Source organism: Cavia porcellus, unplaced genomic scaffold, assembly GCF_034190915.1.
Source record: "Cavia porcellus strain 051 isolate PalLab524CR breed Dunkin Hartley unplaced genomic scaffold, mCavPor4.1 scaffold_7, whole genome shotgun sequence".
Lineage (NCBI taxonomy): Eukaryota > Metazoa > Chordata > Mammalia > Rodentia > Caviidae > Cavia > Cavia porcellus.
The window spans coordinates 18909326-18931813 of NW_026947490.1; the positions used below are offsets into that span (position 1 = coordinate 18909326).

At 49.6% G+C, this 22488-nt stretch overlaps 2 protein-coding genes across 10 annotated transcripts in view; one reads left to right on the forward strand and one right to left on the reverse strand.

Annotated features, from left to right (window-relative positions):
• The window catches only part of CUNH19orf47 (chromosome unknown C19orf47 homolog), a 15263-nt gene extending 14685 nt beyond the window's left edge, over window positions 1–578 (reverse strand). For 3 of the 5 annotated variants that reach the window (XM_063252766.1, XM_013159207.3, XM_063252762.1), the window contains exon 1: window positions 462–578. The gene's annotated coding sequence lies outside the window, so the exon portion shown is untranslated. The other 2 variants (XM_063252764.1, XM_063252763.1) reach the window with 2 other exon arrangements.
• On the forward strand, window positions 567–22107 carry Pld3 (phospholipase D family member 3). Of its 5 annotated transcripts, none has more exons than XM_004999962.4 (13): window positions 567–750; window positions 5708–5798; window positions 13108–13194; window positions 13299–13373; window positions 13454–13596; window positions 14031–14214; window positions 16484–16604; window positions 16682–16809; window positions 18059–18259; window positions 19833–19972; window positions 20910–21075; window positions 21431–21530; window positions 21617–22107. In XM_004999962.4, the coding sequence occupies exons 3-13, from the start codon at window positions 13168–13170 to the stop codon at window positions 21802–21804; spliced, it is 1473 nt and encodes a 490-aa protein (XP_005000019.1). In that variant the 5' UTR covers window positions 567–750; window positions 5708–5798; window positions 13108–13167; the 3' UTR covers window positions 21805–22107. The 5 variants fall into 5 exon arrangements, with proteins under 5 accessions (XP_005000019.1, XP_063108827.1, XP_063108828.1 ...); XM_063252757.1 differs by lacking the exon at window positions 567–750 and adding an exon at window positions 3980–4169; XM_063252758.1 differs by lacking the exons at window positions 567–750; window positions 5708–5798 and adding an exon at window positions 8838–9000.
• The last annotated feature ends 381 nt before the right edge of the window (window positions 22108–22488 follow it).

Below are 22488 nucleotides of genomic sequence, written 5' to 3' on the forward strand. Positions count from 1 at the left end.
CCCATTGCTGCATAGCATAGCTGGGATTTGAACCCAAAGCCACTGGCCTCCAAGCCAACAGTCTCACTCCCGGCGCAGTCATCAATGCTAATAATAATGGGACAGAAACAAGAAGAGCAATAGGTGAAAGCGCTGAACTAGGGGCTGAGACATGCACTTTCATTCAACCCATAAAGAACACACAGTGTGATCCTGACCCCCATTCTACAGAGGAGGTAACTGAGGCTCAGAGAAAGCGATCGCTTGTCTAGATCCCCAGAATGAAGCCCAGACTGTAACTCTAGAGCCTTGGCCACCATCCATCCCCACCACACCCGGCCCGGACTCACCATCTCCAGCCCGATCCTCACCTGGCCCAGCGAGCCCGCGCCCATTCCCATCACTCTCCCACCCTCCCGGTGGCGCCAACTGTCAGACACTCCTCCCTCGACCCCGCACCCACCCCGGAAGCTCCCTCTCACCGCCGGAAGCCGGACGAACCCGCCCGCGGCCGCTCTAGCCCACCAGACGGCCCCAGCGAGAGTGCTGCGGCGGGTCACGTGACCACACGCAGTCTCGCTCTGCCTCTCAAAAGTGTTTCCTCCGCCTAGCGGAGGCGGGACGCATGGCCAGTAAGAAAGGCTCAGGCCGGGCCCCGCCTGCCAGCAATCTAGCTGGAGTGCGCCTGCGCGCAGTGGGGGAAGGAAGGCGGGGCTGGAGCCTAGGAGGTTTGCTCTGGGACCGTACCGGAGTGGGAGACCTGGAGCGCAGGTACTGTGTGAGCGGGAGGCGCCGCGCGTCGTCTGCACTCCCAGTGTTGTTGCTCTCTCGTCTCAACGCGTCCGCCTGTTTTGTCGCCCTTGGTCCATTTATGTCGCTCATTTCTCCTCTTAAGTCGTATCCCGCTTAACCTGTCAGCACCCTCTTCTGTTGTCAACACCCTCCTTATGTCGCCGTCAACCCGTTAAAATCGCCTAGGTTCCCAGCACCCCCTCACTGCCACCGTTTGCGCAATCTCCCCTCTTTAAGTCGTCACCGACTTATCTCACCCTCTTCGTCTTTCTTGTCATTTCTCCTTCATGAAATCTCTGCTAAATCGTCCTTGTTCCCCTCTCTGCACACCTATCGCCTCTTCTTCCCTTCGATCGCACTCACACTCTCCATTTGTCATTTATTGCTCCTGTATCTCCGTTGCTCCCCCGTTACCATCGCTCCTTGCACAGTCACCGTCCTTCTGTGCCTCATGCCCACGTTTTCCCTTGTGAGGAGCCATGCTGCTTTCCAGCGGCTTTTCTTCCTTCCAGGTCTCCATCCCTGTCAGGTTTCACGTACTCCCGCAGAACAGGGACTAGAGCCCATTCCCTGGGCAGTGCCAGCATCCAGCACCACCTCTAAACTTCAGGGTAACCTTGGCCACCTGCACAAGCCTCTCCCCATCCCAGCTTCCTCATCTGTAAAATGTACACTAGAACACACATGTCCGGATGAGTGTGAAGATTCTGCTAATTTATTTTTGTCACATGCTCATCTTGGCCTGCCATTTGGGGCTAATATTGTTATTAAACATATCACTCTCACCCAGTCATCTTCCTCGATCACTTCCTCACCATGTCTCCCCAGCCCCCACCTGCACTCAACAGTCCCCTGGCATCACACTCCACATTGGCACAACACCCTTTGCCACAGCAGTTGCAACACCCCCTGCGAGAGCATTTGCAACACCCCACAATCTCCAAGTTACCAGTATCTCTGCCACTAGTCACACCATAGTGACCCATTGGCTATCATGAAGCTTGTTTTGTAAACACTTTATCTTGTTAGATTGAATCACACATATACCTCTATCCCCAAATAAGAGCTAGGTTGTGTGGGAGTCGAGGTCTTGGATGGGGAAGCCATAGGTAGTTTAGACTCAGATCTTCCTGGACGTTTAAAATTGGGAGTACAGGGTGACAAAGCAGGGCCCCTACGCTTCAGACTTCAGCAGTCTCGATTCCTCAAGTGGAGAGGTATCTTATTCACTCAGCTTATTTTAGGCATTTTGGAACAGTGGTTAGTGATGTGTGCCTCAAGACTGGAACACACACACACACACACACACACACACACACAAAGTGGACCGCTCTAGTTCCAATCTTGGTTTCTAGTACTTAAAAGAGCTGCATGACCCTGCAAATATGGCTTAACCTCCCTGTGCCTCACTTAGCATATCTGCAGTGTGGCAATGAAGACACAAGTTATTCATTCAATATGTATTTTTTTTCTGGTACCAAAAACTCACGATCTTGCACTTACCAAGCAAGCTCTTGAGCCGCTGAGCTAAATCCCCAGCCCCTCAACATGTATTTCTTAAGCATGTACTAATGTGTTCCCCACTGTTGTAGGCACTGTAGACAAATCAGTTAACAAAACAGAAATCCCTGCCCTTACAGGGTTTACATTCTAGTTGATCTAAGACATAGGGAATAAACATTGTATGTAGGTGAGTAAATTATCTGACGTGTTAGAAGGGGGATGCATAATGCACAATCAAGATTGTTTGTGGTACAAGGCATTGAACTCAGCGCCTCGAGCATACTAGGCAAGTATTCTTTCACTAAGCTTCATTTCTAGCCTGTAGTTCTAAGAAAGGGAGTCAGAGAAGGTATTCTGAGAAGACAACTGACTAAAGACTAGTATGAGTAGAAAGAGAGGTGTGGCTATTTGGGGGAAGGGCATTGTAGGCAGAGAAAACAAATGCAGAGGGCTGGGACTGGAGCATGCTTGGAATATTTAAGGACTAGCAAAGAAGCTAGTAGGAAGAGAGATGGGGTGTCATGCCTGCTGGAGAAGACTGGCTTTTCCTCTGAGTGAGGAAAGAGCCACAGGAAGGTTTGGAGCAGAAGGGAGGTAGAACCAAATGTGACCTGAAGCCATCATGCCAAGTGGTGGCAGCTCCAGAACTATCCAGAATGGATTGGGAAGGATAAGGTGTTGCTGGGTTGTTTTTTTGTTTGTTTTTGTTGTTGTTTTGTTTTGTTTTTTGAGAGACCAAAGCCACCCCTGGTTTCGAGGCTTTGAGGGAGCTGTGGAGCTCCAGCTCATAGACAGGACAGACAGGAGTAAGATGTATCTGTTCCTGACATCCTGCTTTCAAATTCTGGCTCACCCTTTCCTGGCTGTGTCCTCTTATACCTCCCTGGGTTTGAGTTGTTTTGTTTTGGCTTTTTGCGGTACTGGGGATTGAATCAAGAGCTTTGCACATGCCAGGCAAGTACTGAACTACATCCCCAGCCTGCATTAAATTTTGAAACAGTGCCTCTTAAATTGCTCAGGCTGTCACTGAACACTTGATCCTCCTGTCAGCCTCCCAAATCACTGGATTACAGGCATGTGCTACTGTGCCCAGCTGGTGTTTTTTTTTTTTTTAATTTGCTCATGAGTTGGTTCAGCAGTGTCCCATCCTGGGACAGAACTGAATTTGGGTTTCAAAATTCCATCTAAGCAACCTGAGCAAGTGATGTCCTTGTGATCTCTTCTCTGAGAAGCAGGGATTGTAATACTCCTTACCCCAGACTAATCCTGTTGTTATCTTTTTTGTTTGTTTGTTTGTTTTTGCTTTGTTTTGTCTTTTTCTTTTTTGGGACCAGGACTCACGACCACATACTTGCAAGGCAGGCACTTATGCCACTGAACTAAATCCCCAGCACCTCCTGTTGTTATCTTTGAGCAAGAACTTCATCCATTTTCAGCCTTGACACTACTGTCCCCTACTTTATTTTTCCCTAAGATATGTACCATATATGTCTCTCCCTTGTGGTCCTCCCATAGCTGTCATCTTTAGAGGGATTGGGGGGCAGCAGTACTGGGGATTAAACTACATATGTCACCAGCTGTTTTTTCTTTTCAGGCACGGGTTCATTAAGTTGTACAGACTGGGCTGGAGTTCGCAGTCCTCTGCCTCAGCTTTCCAGAGTTCGGCAATTCTGTACATGTGCCACTGGGCCCAACTTTTCCCTGTTCTGTGCTGCATCCTGTGTTTCTAGACCAGGGCTTATCAGTAGTGAGTGACCAGCAAGTTTACCTGAATGGGCCATGAATGAACTGGCTACTGAGAACACAGGGGTGACTCAAACACACTGGCTCTGCCCTCCTGGGGCTCACAGCCCAGGGCAAAGACAGACCCATCCCCAGGCAGAGACAACCCAGAGGTAGGGGCTGGGTTAAGGGAGGCACAGGTTGATGGGGTAGGATGGGGTTCGGGGTATGGGAGATACCAGAGAACATGGGGCACCAGAGAACATGACTTAAAAGCCTGGGGTACAGGACTTCCTGGAGAAGGTGACACAGAGCTAAAGGGATACGGACGGCATGGGAAGGAGGGAATGGTGTGCTGGACAGGAGCAGCTATGAGAGATCTGGTGACAAATGTGTGGTTTTGATTTAAGGAACTGAAAGATATTCACTGTGGCCAGAGGTAGAGCATAAAGGTGAATCAAGGAGTCCCTGGCAGAGTTGGGGAGGGGTAACTTAAGGCCTTGGGAGCACAGTGGGAAACCGGGACATTGTTCTTAGGACACTGGGGAGCACAGAGGGTTTGAACAGGAGATGGGAGGGGCTGGAAGCCTTGCACAAAAGCTAAGCAGAGGGAAGGAGGAGAGGCCAGGTTGGAGCTGGGAGAGGGACAAGTGAGACAGATTCCCAGAGACCAGCAAGACAAGTCGTGGGGGTCCCGAACACACCTGGGACTGAAGGAATCAAGGAAGGCTTCCTGGAGGAGTGGCACCCAGGCAGAGAATTGAAGGATGAGGGGGACAGCCCTGGAGGAGGAGCTGGCTTAGGAGAGATGTTATGGAGAGCTGGGGACATGGTGGTTATGAGGAGTCCAGGGACAGCTCTGAGCAGGGCCTAGAGGGCCACAGCACCTCTGGAGCTGGATTTCAGAGAGACCTCAGATCTAAAAACAGGGCTTTGGGTCCAGAAAGGGGAACCAAAGCTATAATAGTAGGTGAGGGGCCACAGGGGCTGCCCCACATCAGGCCACGAGTACACTTCATCCAGGCATGGTGGTGTGTGCACATGATCCCCGGTCCTTAGGAGCTTGAAGCAAGAGAACCACAAATTCATTTCTAATCTGGGAAACCTAGAAAGACTGCCTTTTAAAAGTTTAAAACGGTGGCTGAGGGCTGGGGATTTAGCTCAATGACATAAGCACCTACCTGGCAAAGGCAAGGTCAGGAGTTTGATCCCCAGTACAAAAAAAAAAACAGTGGCCTGGTGTGGTGGCCCATGTCTGTAATCTTGGCAGGAGAGGCTGAGGCAGTCAGATCACCATGAGTTTGAGGCTATATAGGCAGCCTGAACTGCCTGTTGAGACCCTGTCAAAAAACAAAACCAAAAAAACAAAAGGCTAAAGTGGGCTGGGGATATAGCTCAGCACTCCCTGTGTTGAGTACTCAGTATCACACACATAAACAAAAAGAGAGAAAGACTGACTTTGTACTTTGGTCCTAAGAGCAGTGGGGAGCCACAGAAAGGTTTTGAGCAGAGAGGGGCCACTCAGAATTTTTAATTCCAATTCAGAAATATTTACCATTCATGATGCTGTTTTCCTCTGATTTAATTATTCTTCAGATTGAACAGCTTTGCCCTAAGAGTGGCACTTGCCTTAAGGGGGCTTTTAAAATAAAGGATCTACCACCTTAAAAAAGAGCAGTTTGCAAAACCAGTGTTTTGTTGTTTTCTGTAGACTTGGCTTCGGAGTACTGATCGTTCTATCCAAGCGGTTCTGTTCCATGAGGTGAAAATCAACTCTGCTACATGCGAGGACATTTGTATTTGTAAGTCGTGTTGCTCTCCTGTCTCCTACAGGTGCATGACCTGTCCTTTGTGCTATGCTTAAGCTTGGGCAGCACCCTGTTATGGCCCCTAGAGGGCTCAAACACCTTGACCTTGATCCACACCCAGCCCTCTTCAGGCCCAACCCCCTGCAGATGGTATCCGCCCATCTGCACCTACCCTTTCTGCTGTGGGCTTTGCACATCAATGCTGGTTATTTTTGTGGATAAAACAAGTGTCACTGGATCCAGAGGGACATCAAAGAGCATCTTTTCTCGAAGCTTTCAGTTCTGATCCAGCACAGGGGTGCACACCTGTGATCACAGCACTGTAGAGGCTGAGGCAGAGAAACCAAAAGTTCCAGCCCAGCCTGGGCATTTACCAAGTTACAGGAAAGCAAAGCATTGTCTAAATAAATAAATAGCAAGGCATAGTGGTGCATGCTTGTAATCCAAGCATTCTAGGAGGCAGGAGAATTCCAAATTCCAAGCCAGCATGGGTAATTAAGCAATTTAAAGAGTCCCTATCTCTGATTTAGCTCAGCATCCCAAGTGCCTGCCTGGTGAGCTAGAGATTGTGAGTTCATTCGATCTCTGCAAAACAAAAAAAACAAGGCTTGGTAGTTCAGTGTAAAAGTTCATAGCTCAGTGCCCAGTAGCACACACGCACAGAGTTTCCCATTTTGCTTTATTTCTTTGCTTTCAACAAACCTTTATGGAGTAATTCCAGTGCACTTGGGGTCAAGGAATTAGTCACATAGAGACTTCGGCTATCTGAAGGGCGCATATTCATCTATTATTGGCAACGTGTGGCTCTAGGGGCCACAGACACTGGTGTCACCCACCAAGCAGCACATATCCAGGGCTTGCTGAGCTCTCTGCCCCAAGGTGGGTGTACTCAGTGATGTCTCGGCAAACATGACATCGATGGGATCAGTCTTCCCTTTGCTGGTGGAGGAGGGATCAGCTCCCCCACTGTCACCCTCAGGACCTGTGACCCAGCACATGAGTCATGAATCGAAAGCTCAGCGGGTTTTGCTTCCTCCTTTTCTGTGGGCTGCGGTGTCATACTACTCGATGACGAGCAGGGTCCCAAACCACAGGGCCAGGGGTATCCTGTGAGCTGCCTGCACCCCACACCCTCAAGGAAGCAGAGCAGTAGGACCAGTCTGATTGGTCACACCGGAGCCCAGTGGAGCCCCTGGGGTCCTGGGGACACAGGCACCTGGCAGCCAAGTAGGAATGCAGTGCTACTGCTGTCCCACTTGAGCTCTTTGCTGCTCTGCCACCCCTCTGGGGGTTGGGGGACCAGATTCCTTCTTTAGCTCAGGGCACAAATCCTCTGGGGCTGGAATCTTGGACAAAGAGCACCCCAGCTGGGAGTCTGAGCCTTGCTATAATTTGATTCCTAGAAATTTTCACATTCTTAAAAATTTAATAGCAAGTGCTGGTTGTGGTGGTGCACACCTGTAATCCCAGCATTTGGGAGGCTAAGGCTGGAGGATCTCGCAGTTCAGGGGAGCCTGGGCTACATAATGAGTTCGAGGCCAGCCTGAACTGCATAGCAAGACCCTGTCTCAAGTAAACCGAGAAAAAGGGGCAAGGGTTTAAGCGCAGTGTTGTAAGTGCCTGCTTGATCCCCGGCACCAAAAATAAATAAATAAATAAATATTTTAAAAACAAAAAAATCAATAGCAAGGGAAGTCCTATTTTGTCTCTGGGGATGCCTTTAGCAAAGGGACTTTTGTTGTTAGGAGAGCCTCCAGCTGATCAGTGGCTATTCTATACACTTTGAGGTTTGTTTTGGGTTTTTGTTTATTTTAGGGTTTTTATAGTGCTGAGTGTCTTGTCCACTCACTAGGTCAGTGCTGTGTTACTGACAGTAGGAACGTGATCCTACTTTGTCCTCAGTCTTTTCTCTATCTCTCATTTTTGGTTTTGGTGTTTTCTTTTTCCCAGACAACTCTCACTATGTAGCCCAGGCTGGCCTTGAACTAACTATTCTCCTGCCTCAGCCTCCTGGGATTACAGTCTAGTCCTACATTTTTATGTGCCATTTCCTTTAGTTCTGAGAAGTCACCTAAGTATCCTTTAGACATTTCAATTTTTGTATATTTAAAACTAAACTTGTTAAATGGGGTGTGGTGGCACGTCTGCAGACTCAACATTGTGGGAGGCTGAGGCTGTAGCATATTGAATTTAAACCCGTAACTTGGTAATGGCCTGTCTCAAAATAAAAAGTATGAAAGGGCTGGAGATGTAACTCAATGTGAAGGCCCTGGGTTTAATCCACAAAAAATAAATAAATAAGAAGCAGCAGCTACCTAAACTCCTGAGGAGCCTGGTCTTTCCCCACACTTGCTGGAACATCTCATCTTTGCTTTTTGGTCAGGCCCAAACTCTTGCAGTCATCCTTAACACCTTGCTTGTTCTCCAACCTCACCCAGTCTGGAAATCCCATCCAGAGCACCTCCAGAAGGAACCCAGCACCCACCTTCTTCAGTCTGCCCCCCTCGACTGCCCTACTCTGCTGGCTGTACCCTTATCATCTCCCTGAGACCCCTGAGTCTGTCCTCCTACCCTGGTTCCCCCAGCCTGACCTTTCCTGGGCCCCCCAGGTTGTCCCCCCACACAGCCAGAAGAACTCAAGCCCTGCATGTTGCTTTTCAGCAGTGGTAACAACCAGGCAGCTTAAACCAGCAGAAATGTGTTCTGTTCCAACTTGGAGGCTGGAATCCTCCACCCAAGGTGTCCTCGGCAGAGCTATGCTTCAGCCAGCCAGAGGGTGAGGGCAATGCTGTGCCTTGCCCCTCAGCTTTCTGGGAGCCCCAAGCATTCTCTGTGTCTGTGTCTTCCCTGTAGTCTCTCAGAAGAACACTTGTCATCGGGATTGAGCCCATACAGATAGTCCAGGATGACCTCATCACAAGATCCTAAATTTAATCACATCTGATTTTTCCAAATAAGGTTATATACACAAGTTCCAGGGGTTATGCCCATGTCAGATTGTTGTGTATTTTGTTTTTTTGTTTTTTGTTTTAGGTCATCATTAAACTTACCACAGCACTCAAGATCATGTGCTCCTCTGTTGAGTCTCTGACCTGCTCTGCAGGATCTGGCCCGGCCACCTCTGACTCAGCTGTTCCATCATCCCAACTCATTCCAATATAGACACTGGCCTCCCTCCACTTCCCATCCACACTGGGTAACTCCTGCCACAGGGCCTTTGTACTGACTGCCCCCCCCACAAGTCCAGGCCTGTGTGGCTTGCACTCTCCCTTGATGGTTTTCTCAGGTGTACCCTTCTCAATAAAGCCTTCCCTGACCTTATTTAATCTTACAGACCATCCCACATCCCACATTCTCCAACACATGACAGCCCCTCAGCGTCTAAGGGGACATTGGTTCCCCAAGGACAGCACATAATGATCTAGTCCCTTACATAAATGGTGTTCTAGAGACCCAGGCACAGTAGTATGGAATTGTAGCACCAGCCTTTGGGAGGGTGAGGTGGAAAGATTGCTTAACCCCAAAAATTCAAGACCAGCCTGGGCAACACAGCAAGATCCTATCTCAAAAACAACCAACTAACCCAGTGAAATCATATAATGGGCTTCTGTTGTATGTATGCTATATGTTCTCCTCTATACTGCACTTCAAATCATTTCTAAATGCTGCATAAATGGTGGTTATACTGTATTGTTTAGGGAATCGGAAGAGGAAGAAAAGTCTGCACATTTTCAGTACAGACTGTAATTTTTAAAAATCTTTTCAATTTGGGGGCTGGGGATTTAGCTCAGCGGCATAAGCACCTGCCTTGCAAGCAGGCAGTCGTGAGTTCGATCCCTGGTACCGATAAAAACAAAAAAGACCAAAAAAAAAAAATCTTTTCAATTTGATCTGATTGCACACACCTGTGATCCCACACTTGAGCGGCTGAGGCCTTAGGATCTCTGTGAGTTTGAGACCAGCTAGGGCTAACAGCCTGAACTACATACTGATACTCTGTCTCAAGAAACCAAAAATAAGTAACATTTTCAAAATATAATTGGTTGAATTTGCAGATGCAGGACCCACAGAAAGGGATGGCAACTGTAATTTACCTGTTGTTTATTCTGTGTCTTTCCCTTGTGTCTGTCTTGTTCATAAGTTGTATTCCCAGGGCCTAAAAGAACACCAGACACGCATGTGGTAGGTACTCAGTAAGTACATGTGAAAGAAGAGCTTTATGAAAGTAGATAGATGTTCTCCATGCCCACTTTGCAGCCAGGAAAGCTGAGGCATTGCCACTTCTCCAAAGTCAAACAAGTCATACAGGTGCCAAAGTTCATATTTAGTCATATATCTGCCTCCAGCACCCACTGTCATAAACTACTTTCCCCCTGCTGGTTTTTTTGCTTTTTAGTGGTAGTGGGGATTGACCCCAGGGCTTTCAAACTGTGCTACATCCCTAGCTTTTTTCATTTTTTGAGATAAGATCTCATTAATTTGAGAAACTTCCCAGGGTGGGCTTGAACTTACTTTTTTTTTTTTTTTTTGAAACAGGGTCTTGCTGTGTAGCTCAGGCTGTCCTTGAACTCTGTATAATCCAGGCTGACCTAGAATTCATAGTGATCCTCTGGCCTGAACCTCATGAATGCTGGGATGGCAGGCACATACAACCATGCCTAGTTCTAATTTGTGTATCAGTTTAATGCCATCTAAATCACTGTGGTACAAGTTTGCTTTTGAATGCTTTAGGCATATTGTTTAATGAAAAATATTGCTAAAGATAAACTTCATTGCAGACTTCAACTCACTGTACAATTTGAAAAGCACAAGGTCACTAACAATTTTTGGGCATTTTTGTTTTTGTTTTTTGGTACTGGTAATCAAAACGGCAGACCTTGTGCTTATCAGGAAGGCACATAAGGGTCACTAACAATTTAAATGATCCTTTTCTATTATTTTTGTGTATTAATGGCCATCCCAGTTTTGTTATGTTTTTATTCATCAATTCCCCTAAATCTATATCATGTGTTTCAACGCCATTTTTTTTTTTTTTTTTTTTTTTGAGGCAGGGTCTTGCTGTGTAGTTCAGGCTGGCCTTTAACTTGCTGTGTAGCTCCAGGGGCCTCTAATTCCTGGAAGTCCTCCTGCCTCAGCCTCACAAATGGTGGAATTACAGGTGTGCACCACCACACCCAGGTAGTGATGTGTGTTTATGATCCCTGGTCTGAGAGGCTGAGCCAGGAAAATCACAAATTCAAGCCCAGCCTGGGCAATTTAGCAACTCATTGAGACCTGTCTCAAAGTTAAAAAACAAACAAAAAAAAGGGGGGGCTAGAGATATAGCTCACTTAGTGCCAAGGGCTTGGGTTTAATCTCCAATATACATCGTGCGTTCGATCCAATAAAAGGAAAAAGACAAAAAAAAAATCTCCAATATACAGCAACAATACAAGGCCAAAGGTTTTCTGCCCATCCCCTCCCGATCACAATCTTCTAGCCCACCTCTTCTAAAAAGCGTTATCTTCTGCTTCTGCTGGTGAACTCTCCATCAGATACGCCTCAACTGTTGCCCTTTCTTGCACTGATATTTGTTAATCTGTGGTGAGACAGTTTCTACACTTCCCTGGAAGAACCCTATATTCGCAGGTTTTTGTTTCGTTTTGGTTTTTGTCGTCCTCCCCTTACCCCTCCACACACACTCCCCACCCACCCATCCCCCACCCCGCTTATATTCACAGTTTTAAAAAAAAAACCCGGTGTGGTGGTGCATGCCTGTAATTTTAACGTTTTGGAAGCTGAGGCAGAAAGGATCACCACTTCAAAGCCAGTCTGGGCTACATAGTGAGCTCAAGGTCAGCCTGAAATACAAAGACCCTGCCTCTAGAAAACAAAACAAAAGCTTACAGTGACAACCAACCAGGACTACCCCACCCCTTTCCCAGACCCACTGCCTTGACTCAGTAGCAGTAGCTTCTTTCCTTGTCATTGCTATTGAGAAATACATGTTGGCTTGCTGTGTGTTTGGAGTGAGGGGTGTGAGGGTTGGAGGGGAAAGAGGTGGGAGGGGAGGGGGTCTCCAATTTAGGTCTCCACCTGTGGCTGTAAATCCTGTTTAGGACATAAGAGATGAGATCCAGAAGGCTAGATCTCAAAACAAAGTTATTTTAATCCCTATCAAAATATCAGTTGGCTTTAAAAAAAAAAGTCAAATAATGTAATCCAGACCAACTCCAGTAGAAAACCCACTCCATCCCCATCCTTCTTTTCCCATTCTATACCATGGAATGGGTCTTCTGCACATTTTGTGGCTTCGTCTATCAGTCACCTTTGATCTCCCCTTTTATTTTATGAGTGTTTCCAGTATTAATTTTATTTATGTATCTATATCCTTTGACTAGGTAATGCGTGCCCACGGTACAAAAATTCACAAGGTTTGTAGACTAGAAAAGATATTGGAGTTATCTGTGGCCTCCCTGGCCTTTGTGGGGCCTGGGATAGGTGTGACAAAGCCCATCTCCTAGACAAACCGTAAACTGCGCCTTACCCCAGCGAGGTCGGTGGACAGTGTCTGGCGGATCCGCCTCCCCCTTCTCTCTGCAGTGAGCGGACGCGCACATGCGCAGACGCCCCGCTGCAGTGGGCGGGGCCTTGTGGGGCCCCGCCCCTCTCCCCTCCCACTCCTGTTCAGCCTGTCGGGACAGACGCTGGGGCCCCGCGGAGGTAGCAGCAGCCACCTGGCGAGTAAGACTGAGGTCTTTCTAAGGGGAGGGGAGTTAGGGGGTGAGGGAGGCAGGAAATGAGCTGAGGGGTTTTGGGGAGGCCCGGATAGCTCTGGGCTCTGCACCTGAGCTTCTGTGGTGTGGGTGGGTACACGGGGTCGAGGGCAAAGGAGCCACCTGAAAAAATGCTCCCTAAGTGGTCCCTGGGCAGAGAAAAACAGGGCGCCAGGATTCGGAGCCCCCTGACCCCATCCAGTCCTGCCTTTGGGGAATGTGTAGATCGGAGCTCAGGGTATGGATAAAAGGGGTTTGCTCATGGGGAGCGGCGTGGGCGTTTGATGGGGGCAGGGCAGATGCTAAAGGGAGGCAGGTGATAAATGCGAACAAAGCAGGGGCATTGGACCTCGAAGGATTTTGAAATCCCTGCTGACTATCGACCAGCTTCCTTCTTTTGGGGCGGAAGGCACCATGCCAAGGGCCCCCATGATCTTGGGCAACAAGACTTACTAGTTACCATAACCCCAAGATTAATCTGCCTTCTGTGATGTCTACCAAAATCCCAGAACACCCCATATGTGGCTGCTTTTGTTCCCCTCGTTCAGAGATCCTGACACACCCACCTTTCCACCTGGGTTCGGAGTCTCCCCCAGCGACCTGGCAAGATGAAGCCTAAACTGATGTACCAGGAGGTAGGTGCACAGGACACCGAGTGGGAAGGATCTGGGTGCTGTGAAGGGTGCATGACCCCCAATGGCCCTGTTACTCCCCTACTTTCCCTTTTCCCACCTCCCAGCTGAAGGTGCCCGCTGAAGAGCCTGCCAGTGAGCTGCCCATTAATGAAATTGAGGCATGGAAGGCTGCAGAGAAGGTAGGCACTGTCACTCCCTTGAACAGCACAGGGCTCCGTGGGGCTGCCCTCCTTGGCTGACCACCCTCTCCTCCCCACAGAAAGCCCGCTGGGTCCTATTGGTCCTCATCCTGGCTGTGGTGGGCTTCGGCGCCCTGATGACTCAGCTATTCCTGTGGGAATACGGAGACTTGCATCTCTTTGGGCCCAACCAGCGCCCAGCCCCCTGCTATGATCCCTGCGAGTAAGTTGGGGTGGCTGGAGGGGGGCTGCCAGGCCAGGGACACTTAAACACACATGAGGAGCAGGGCCTGTGCTCTGCCGCACCCAGTCAGCAATGAAATGAGGAGGTTGCAGACTCCCTAGTGCATGCCCACCTCCCTCTCCCCCGACAGTTTCCATGGCAGCCACAGCGTCATCTTCTCTGCAGGTCTGTGAACAGACAGACACGCATAGCATCTTCCATCCTCATCCATCCTCATCTGTGGATTGACACACACACATTCACACACATAATCTCCCTTCCACACACACAGAATCATGTGTGTGGCTTTCAGGCACGCACACAGATACACTCAACTTTCAATCCACATCCCTGGGTAGACAGGTAAGCACACTCCCATCCCAGCTGATTATCTCTGGGCCCCTGTGACTGACACTGTCCCGTCCCACCCCCAGAGCAGTGCTGGTGGAGAGCATTCCTGAAGGTCTGGACTTCCCAAATGCTACCACGAGCAACCCCTCCACGAGCCAGGCCTGGCTGGGCCTGATTGCTGGTGCCCACAGCAGCCTGGACATCGCCTCCTTCTACTGGACCCTCACCAACAATGACACTCACATGCAGGAGCCCTCAGCCCAGCAGGTACCCACCAGCTCAGGTGCTGGCTGGCAACAGGGGTGTCAGTGGGGGAGGGGTAGCGAAGGGGTTTCTTCTGCAGCCCTGGAGACAGGTGGGAGTGTCTCATGTGGCTGGTTGGACACAGGTGTTTGGAAGCAGCTGTCTTCACGTGACCCTCTGAACCAGGGCACTTGTCACGATCGTCTGGAGGCCTCAGAATGTCAGGGTGCGGGTTTGGTTACAAGAGATTAGGCTGGCAGATGTCACTTGCCCACAAGCTGCCCTGACCCTGTCACACGAAGTGGAAGAGAGGAGCAACAAGTTCGAGGCCAACCTAGGCTATGTAGTGAGTTCAAGACCAGTCTGAACTGCATGGTGAGACAGTGTCTCAAAAAAGCCAGCCTCGGGGCTGGGGATTTAGCTCAGTGGCATAAGCGCCTGCCTTGCAAGCAGGCAGTCGTGAGTTCGATCCCTGGTACGGATAAAAACGAAAAAGACAAAAAAAAAAAAAAAAAAAGAGCCAGCCTCAAGTACTCCCAGCATTGTGACTTCTAGCAGGTCATGTCTCCCTTTCCTTATGTAGAAGAGGGGACCAACGTACACTGCCTGTCTGGCAGTGCTTTCTCAAGGACAGAATGGATTGGTCTGTGCTAATTTACAGTGGCTAGTATTTAGACAGCCCATTATAAGCATTTGCTGTTAGTACATTCTGGCTATGGTTTGCAAACTATAAAATCTGCATTGTTTGTTTTTTGTTTATTTTGTGTTTTGGGGGTTTTTTTTTGGTACCGAGGATCAAACTCATGACCTCACGCTTGCCAGGCAGGCGCTTATGCTGCTGAGCTAAATTCTCGGTCCCTATTTTGTGTTTTGAGAAAGGGTCTCACTATGTATTTCAGGTTGGTCTTGCATGTACTATGTCACCCAGGCAGACCCTGAATTTGAGGTGATCCTTCTGCCCCAGTCTCAGAGTCCTGGGATCATAGGCATGTGCCACTACATGTGATCTTTCTATAGTTTAAAAAGGAATGGTCCCTGGGCGTGGTGGCCTGCACCTGTAATCCCAGCACCCCCAAGGCTGAGCTAAGAGAACTGCCACAAGTTCCAGGCCATCCTGGGCAACATAGCAACCTTTCCCTGTCTCAAAAAGAAAAAAAAAAAAAAAAAAGAAGAAGAAGAAGAATGGTATAGATAATAACTCCTACTATTAAAAAAAGTATGACTTTAAACCCAGCATGGTGGCACACCTATAATCACAGCATTTGGAAGACTGAGGCAGGAGGATTGCCACACATTTGAGGCTAGCTTGGGCTACATGGTGAGTTCAAGACTAGCCTGAACTACATATAAAGACCCTGTCTCAAAAAACAAATAAACATGATGATCATATTTCTGTTTTCTTCTCCCTGCTGCCTATGTTTATGAGAAGTTAATTTAAAATTCACCAGAATTGCAGAGCTCATGAAGCACTCCTAAAAAAAAAATTAAATTAGCCGAGTGTGTTGGCTCATGCTTGTAATCCCAGCACTCGGGAGGCTGAAGTAGGAGGATCGTTGCAAGTTTGAGACCAGCTTAGGCTACAAAGTGAGCCCAAGACCAGCCTGAACTATATAGCAAGACCCTGTCTCAAAAAGACAAAAAATTAAATTAAAAACCATCCAAACTGAGCTTGCTGGCACATACCTATAATCTCAGAACTTGGGTGACTGAGGCAGGAGGATTGACTCTAGTTTGAGGCCAACCTGGGCTCCTGGGCTATGTAGTTAGTTCAAGGCCAGCTTAAATTACATAGACCTTGTATCAAAAAAAAAAAAAGTCCAAGTCAGGTGCACTAAGGAGACTGAGGCAGGATAATCACAAGCTGGAATGCAGCCTGGAAAACTTACCAAGATCCTGTCTCAAAATCAAAAAAGCCCTGGAGTATATAGTTCAGTGGTACAGCACCTGTCTAGCAGATGCAAGGTCATAGGTTTCATCCCCATTACCAAAAAAACCCCTCACATTCCCCTCAGTCTTCCACTGAAGTGGATTGCAGGATTGAAGCAAATGCTCTGGGTTCAAGTCCCCACTCAGCACTGAGCTCAGACTATTTCTTCATCGCATGATAGAGATTGTCATCAGCCCTTCTGTAGAGTACTGTAAGACTTCAGTAAGTTCAGACATCAGGGGCCTGGCACACAGTAGGTAGCAGAGACTTAGTAGCTCTTATAATTATCAAAGCCAAATCTTGAAACAGATTTGGGTGCCCTGAGCTGGCTGGCCCGGCCCCTAAGAAGCTCTCTGTTGCCTGCAGGGTGAGGAAGTTCTCCGGCAGCTGCAGACCCTGGCACCTCGAGGTGTGAAGGTGCGCGTTGCTGTGAGCAAACCTAATGGGCCCCAGCCGCAGGCGGACCTGCAGGCCCTGCTGCAGAGCGGTGAGGTTGGGGCAGTGGGGATGGTGCACCCAGGGCTGCCCAAGCTGGTCCCTGAACACTGTCCCTGTTGGCTGCAGGTGCCCAGGTCCGCATGGTGGACATGCAGAAGCTGACCCACGGCGTCCTGCACACCAAGTTCTGGGTGATAGACCAGACACATTTCTACCTGGGCAGTGCCAATATGGACTGGCGCTCACTGACTCAGGTCTGCCTGCACCCAGCCCACCCTCCCTTCCAGGCCTCAAGATTCCAGCTTCACTTCTCTGCAGTCTCACCCCGTCTCTGCCCATCTCTGCTGTGGTTCTCTTCCCATTCCCTGCTAAGCCTTCCTAAACATCGCCCAATCCAGCCCTCCACCACCCTCCTGCTGCTCATGGAAGCTTGGGCTTCCCCAGTCCCTCAAAGGAGCTGCCAATCATGCATAGGGCCCTCAAGTCCCCACGGTGGCCTCCATTCTCCATCCTGTGAACACCTGCTCTAAGTCCTGCGCTCTTCTGGGTGGCACTAGGAACCTGATGGTAATGGATGAACTTCATGGAGCTCCCAGTGCACCATGGAGCCCTGCCTGTTGCCAGATACTGACAGGCCAGTGGGGCTCAGGCATAGGATGGGGAAACCATGGGCTTTAGAAGCCCAGAGGAGTCATCTGACTCAGCTTGGGGTCCCGGGGAAGATTTCCTGAAGGAGATGACAGTTGATCTGATACAAAAGGATTGGCAGGAGTCAGCACAAAGAATACTTCCCTAACCCCTAGATTTACTGCTGATGCAGGGAGATGCTGAACATCCAGCTGTGATTGAGACATCTTTGGGGCCTGTCCTCCCACCCAGTAGAAACACGAGTTTGTCAGCAGAGAGAATGAAGGGGGGAAAGCCATGTACTGTAAGAGCTCAGGGAAATGGGAATGCCTGGCACATTCTGAGCAGTTCAGGGAGGTTTCCCAGATGAAGACTGTATGAGCGTAGAATGAGCAGGAGGCCATTTGATGACACACACCTGTAATCCTAGCACTCAGGAGGCTAAGGCAGGAGGATCATTGAGTTGGAGGCCATTCTGGGCTACATAAGTGAGTCAAGGCCAATCTGCACTACATAGCAAGACCCTTTTCTTTCAAAAAGAAAACAAAGAATGAGTGGAAGCCGGGCACAATGGCCCACACCTATAATCCCTGCAACTCAAGAACCTGAGGGAGGAGAATTCCAAAGTTCAAGGCTAGGCTACACAACTTAAGTATTAAAAGGGCTGGGATGTAACTCAGTGGCAGAGCACTCAGCATGTGTGAGGCCCCGGGTTCATACCTGTGAACTCAAAATGAAGTTTCAAGGACCCTAACTCTTCAGAGTGGGGACAGAGGAAAGACTAAGGGACATGGGTGTGGACCAAGGGATAGAGAGACTGAGCTGGCCGTGTCGCTGTCCTCTGTGAGCACCAGACTCAGCTCTGCCCTTCTGCAGGTCAAGGAGCTGGGTGTGGTCATGTACAACTGCAGCTGCCTGGCTCGGGACCTTACCAAGATCTTTGAGGCCTACTGGTACCTGGGCCAGGCCGGGAGCTCCATCCCGTCAACCTGGCCCCGGCCTTATGACACCCGCTACAATCAAGAGACACCTATGGAGATCTGCCTCAATGGGACCCCCGCTCTGGCGTACCTGGCGGTGAGTGTAGGAGCAGTGGCCTTGCTATACATGCACTATGGCCCCCGAAGCCTAGGCTGTGTCTCACCCTCCCAAGGCCTCAATTCCATCTGAAAATGGTACCCTAATCTTCGAGCAGGAGAGTTCATGCGCCCCAAGCCCTTGGTGCTGTCCACAGGCAGTTCTCGACATTTAAATTAATTCAAATTAGCTGGGCAAGGTAGCATACACCTGTAATCCCACAGAGGGAGTGGGGAGGAGAAGCTGAGCCAGGAAGATCAGTACAAGTTCCAGGCCAGCCTGGGCTACATAGCATGACCCTGTCTCAAAAAACCAAAAATCAAGAAATGTTTAAAATAAATTAATTAAGGGTCAGGGATTTAGCGGTGTAAGCATCTACCTAGCAAGCACAAGGTTGTTAGTTCGATCCTGGTACCAAAAAGTAAATAAATAAATAAAATTAATATGATGAACTAGTCAGCTCCTCAGTTGCACTAGTCACATTTCTAGAGCTCAGTAGCCAGGTGGCAGCACTTGTCTAAGAGTGCTCAGGATCTGCCGTGGGTAGGCCAGGTAATCCCAGCACACTGGAGGCTGAAGCAGGAGGATAGCAAATTTCAGCCTGTCTGGGCAACTGAGAAATTCAGGAAGACCCCACTTCAAAATAAAAATTTAAAAAGGGCTGAGGGTATAGCTCAGTGCAGAGCCCCTTAGTTCAATCTAAAACTACAGAAAAACAAATGGCAGGGCGTGGTTGGACATGATGAGCATTTGGGAGGCTGAAACAGCCATGAGATTGAGGGCAGCCTGGGCTACATCGTGAGTTTAAGGCCAATTTGGACTATTATACGGGGTGGCCCTGTCTCAAAAATAAACAAAAGAAACAGACCTGAGCTCCACCCCAACATTCTGCTTTAGAATGTTTTGCACAGTAGGCACAAAGAGTTTGCACTTCTAACAAGTTTCCAAGTGATATTTTCTTGCTGCTGGGTCAGTAACCAGTCAGTGTAAATTCTGGAATCAGCCTTGAGAACCCAGTAGTTGTAAAAATAAGGTTTCACCTTAGGGAAAGTGCAAACTCCTTCACCTGCCATCTCTCCCTACCATCCTGATCAACATAAAGATTCTCATTATCAGGGGCTGGGGATTTAGCTCAATGGCATAAGCACCTGCCTTGCAAGCAGGCAGTCATGAGTTTGATCCCTGGTACCGATAAAAACAAAAAAGACAAAAAAAAGAAATTTTAAAAAAAAAGATTCTCATTATCATAAGGTCACTGCCGCCCTCTGAGTCATCCCATAATCCCTCTGGTTATTGCATACACCCAATCCTGAGGCACTGACCTCCCAGCCCTCCTGTCAGGCATTACTAAGAAAAAATAAAAAATCTGGAGTCAGCCTGGGTTCAACAAGTCGCCTGCCCTCTCTGAACCTGTAACCTCCCTCACCTGCAAGGTAGATATTGTGGTTACCTCTTCCTGTCATGGAGGCTGAGGATTAAGGGAAATCCACTGGATTTGGCTCTTGGTGAGCTGTCATACATCATCTGCTAAAAGTGGCCCTGGCAGGGGACTTGACTGCTCCTTTCCCTCCAGAGTGCGCCCCCACCGCTGTGTCCCAGTGGTCGAACCCCTGACCTGAAGGCCCTGCTCAATGTGGTGGACAACGCCCGGAGCTTTATCTACATCGCCGTCATGAACTACCTGCCCACCATGGAGTTCTCCCACCCACGCAGGTACAGATATCTGTACAGATGAGGAGCTCCTGCACATAGAGGGGGGTGACAGGGCTCTGAGAGCAGCCAGGGAGGCCAAAGCAAGGGACAGACACTGGAAGCCATGGAGAGGTGACAGGGAGGAGGTGTGGATGTTTGAGGTAGGAGAAGCAAGCATGATGGGGGAGTTGGGGGAGCTTGGAGGTAATGAAGAAAAGGATGATTTTTTTTTTTTTTCCCTTTTTATCGGTACCGAGGATGGAACTCACGACTGCCTGCTTGCAAAGCAGGCGCTTATGCTGCTGAGCTAAATCTCCAGCCCCCGATTTTTTTAAAAATACCAAAAAAAAAAAAAAAAGAATGATAATATTGGGGTTTGGGGAAGGGGGAGCTAGAGACCTAAAATAGAGAGCGTAGAGTGTGGTATTCGGGAAGTTAAGAGATAAGATAGAAATGGGTGAAGAGTTTGGGAAAGGACTGGGGCTCCAGGGCTGGAAAAGCAGGGTTGGATTTGTGATCAGAGGTAAGAAGGGAGATGATTGGGTGAGATCATTGAAGAAGGCAGTGTGGAGTCGGTAATGAATCAAAAAGAGTGGCACCTGCCTGTAATCTCAGCACACTGGGAGGCTGAAGCAGGAGGGTCACAAGCTGGAGACCAGCCTGGGCACCTTATAAGACCGGTCTCAAAATAAAAAATAAAAGGCTAGGGATATAGCTCAGTGAGAAGGCCCTGGGTTTAATCCCTAGTACCACCAAAAAAGGGAGGACTTGGATTTGCAGGACAGGATGCAACAGGAACCAGAAATGAGGAACCTTCAGGAGCAGGAGGAGGGACTTGGAGTATTTCTGAGGTTAGGGGCTCAGAAGTTAACACAGGGGCCAGGCTTGGCTCCCCAGATCTGAACAAAGCCTGGGGATGCAGCTGCCCTCCTGCATACACTGTCCGCATCACTCCCAGGTTCTGGCCTTCCATCGATAATGGGCTGCGACGGGCGGCCTATGAGCGGGGTGTCAAGGTGCGCCTGCTGATCAGCTGCTGGGGACACTCTGAGCCATCCATGCGCTCCTTCCTGCTCTCCTTGGCTGCCCTGCGTGACAACCACAGTCACATCGATATCCAGGTGGTAAGCATTGCTGGGGACACAGCCTGCATGGAGCTCCAGTGTCATTTAACAAGATCCCCAGCGAGCCCTGCCTTGATGAGGAACGGCAGCCAGGACAGGGAGGTGCAGGCAGAGATTGGGGATGGAACGGGGAGGCACAAAGCAAGGCCCTGTCTTGGCCTGAGGGGTCAAGGAAGACTTCCTGAAAAGGAGACATGTAAGGGATGAATAGGAGCCATTCTAGAGAGGGGCAAGTTTGCAATAGGAGTGACAAGGTCTTCGCCTCTGTCAGGCTTACTGAGGGCGCCCCAGCCCTCGGAGCTGGTCACACCCCCAGCTGCATCTTGCTCTCCTTGCCACTCTCCCTCTTTGGCAGAAACTCTTTGTGGTCCCTGCGGATGAGGCCCAGGCCCGAATCCCATACGCCCGTGTCAACCACAACAAGTACATGGTGACCGAACGTGCCACCTACATCGGTAAGTGTTCCAAGGAACAAAAGCAGGGAGGGTCCAGGCACTAGAGCCTGGCCAGCCCCACCGGACCGTCATTCTCTGTCTCCTAGGGACCTCCAACTGGTCCGGCAACTACTTCACTGAGACGGCAGGTACCTCGCTGCTGGTGACACAGAACGGGCGTGGTGGCCTGCGCAGCCAGCTAGAGGCGGTTTTCCTGAGGGACTGGTACTCTCCATATAGCTACGACCTTGACGCCTCTCCTGACAGTGTGGGCAATGCCTGTCGGCTGCTCTGAGACCCAATCCAGAAGACAGGCCAAGGCCTGTGAGGCCCATGGACCCAGATAGGGTCCCGGCCCCTGTCCCTGTGCCCCTGCTTCTGTCTGCCCCCTTGTGGCTCTCTAAGGCTCTCCCCTGCGCTCCCACCTCTACCTCCACCCCACCGGCCTGACGCTATGGCCCCGGGACCTAGCAGAGCTGGGGGAGGGATCGGCTCCCAAAGAAGTGGGGGATGCATGCTGGGCCTGGACTCCTGGCCCACCCCCCTTTCTAGGGCAAAGAGGGCCCAACGTTATAATAAGTAAATAATAGTCTGTGCAGCCCGTGCCTGAGTGGTAAGAGATGGGGCATTGGGTAGGTGCTGAGCCCTTGGCGTGTGACTAGTGCGGTTTGGTGTGTGCTAAGCATGCAGTGTGCAACCATGTGGGCTGGCCCAGGCTGAGCACGAGTGTAGCCAGCACGGGGTAGGTAGCATGTGCCACACACCAAGCATGTTCCAGGTGACCAGCATGGATTGGACATGGCCATATCCCAGGGATGGATCAGCATGTCTGAACCCTGGAGTGTGTACCTAACATGCATTTATATCTGCCAGGTGAACTCACACTTAGCATGTCCCAGGCATGGGCAAGTGCATGTCTAGCCTGTAACATTAAGGAAGGATCTCTGATAGTATGACTTCAGCATTTGGCAAACACAAA

Excerpts from the sequence above, each read along its gene's own strand:
- Pld3 (XM_004999962.4), top strand. The coding sequence starts at position 13,168 with ATGAAGCCTAAACTGATGTACCAGGAG. Across the intron at positions 13,374-13,453 it reads CATGGAAGGCTGCAGAGAAG|AAAGCCCGCTGGGTCCTATT; the intron begins GTAGGCACTGTC and ends TCCTCCCCACAG. Across the intron at positions 19,973-20,909 it reads GAGTTCTCCCACCCACGCAG|GTTCTGGCCTTCCATCGATA; the intron begins GTACAGATATCT and ends CATCACTCCCAG.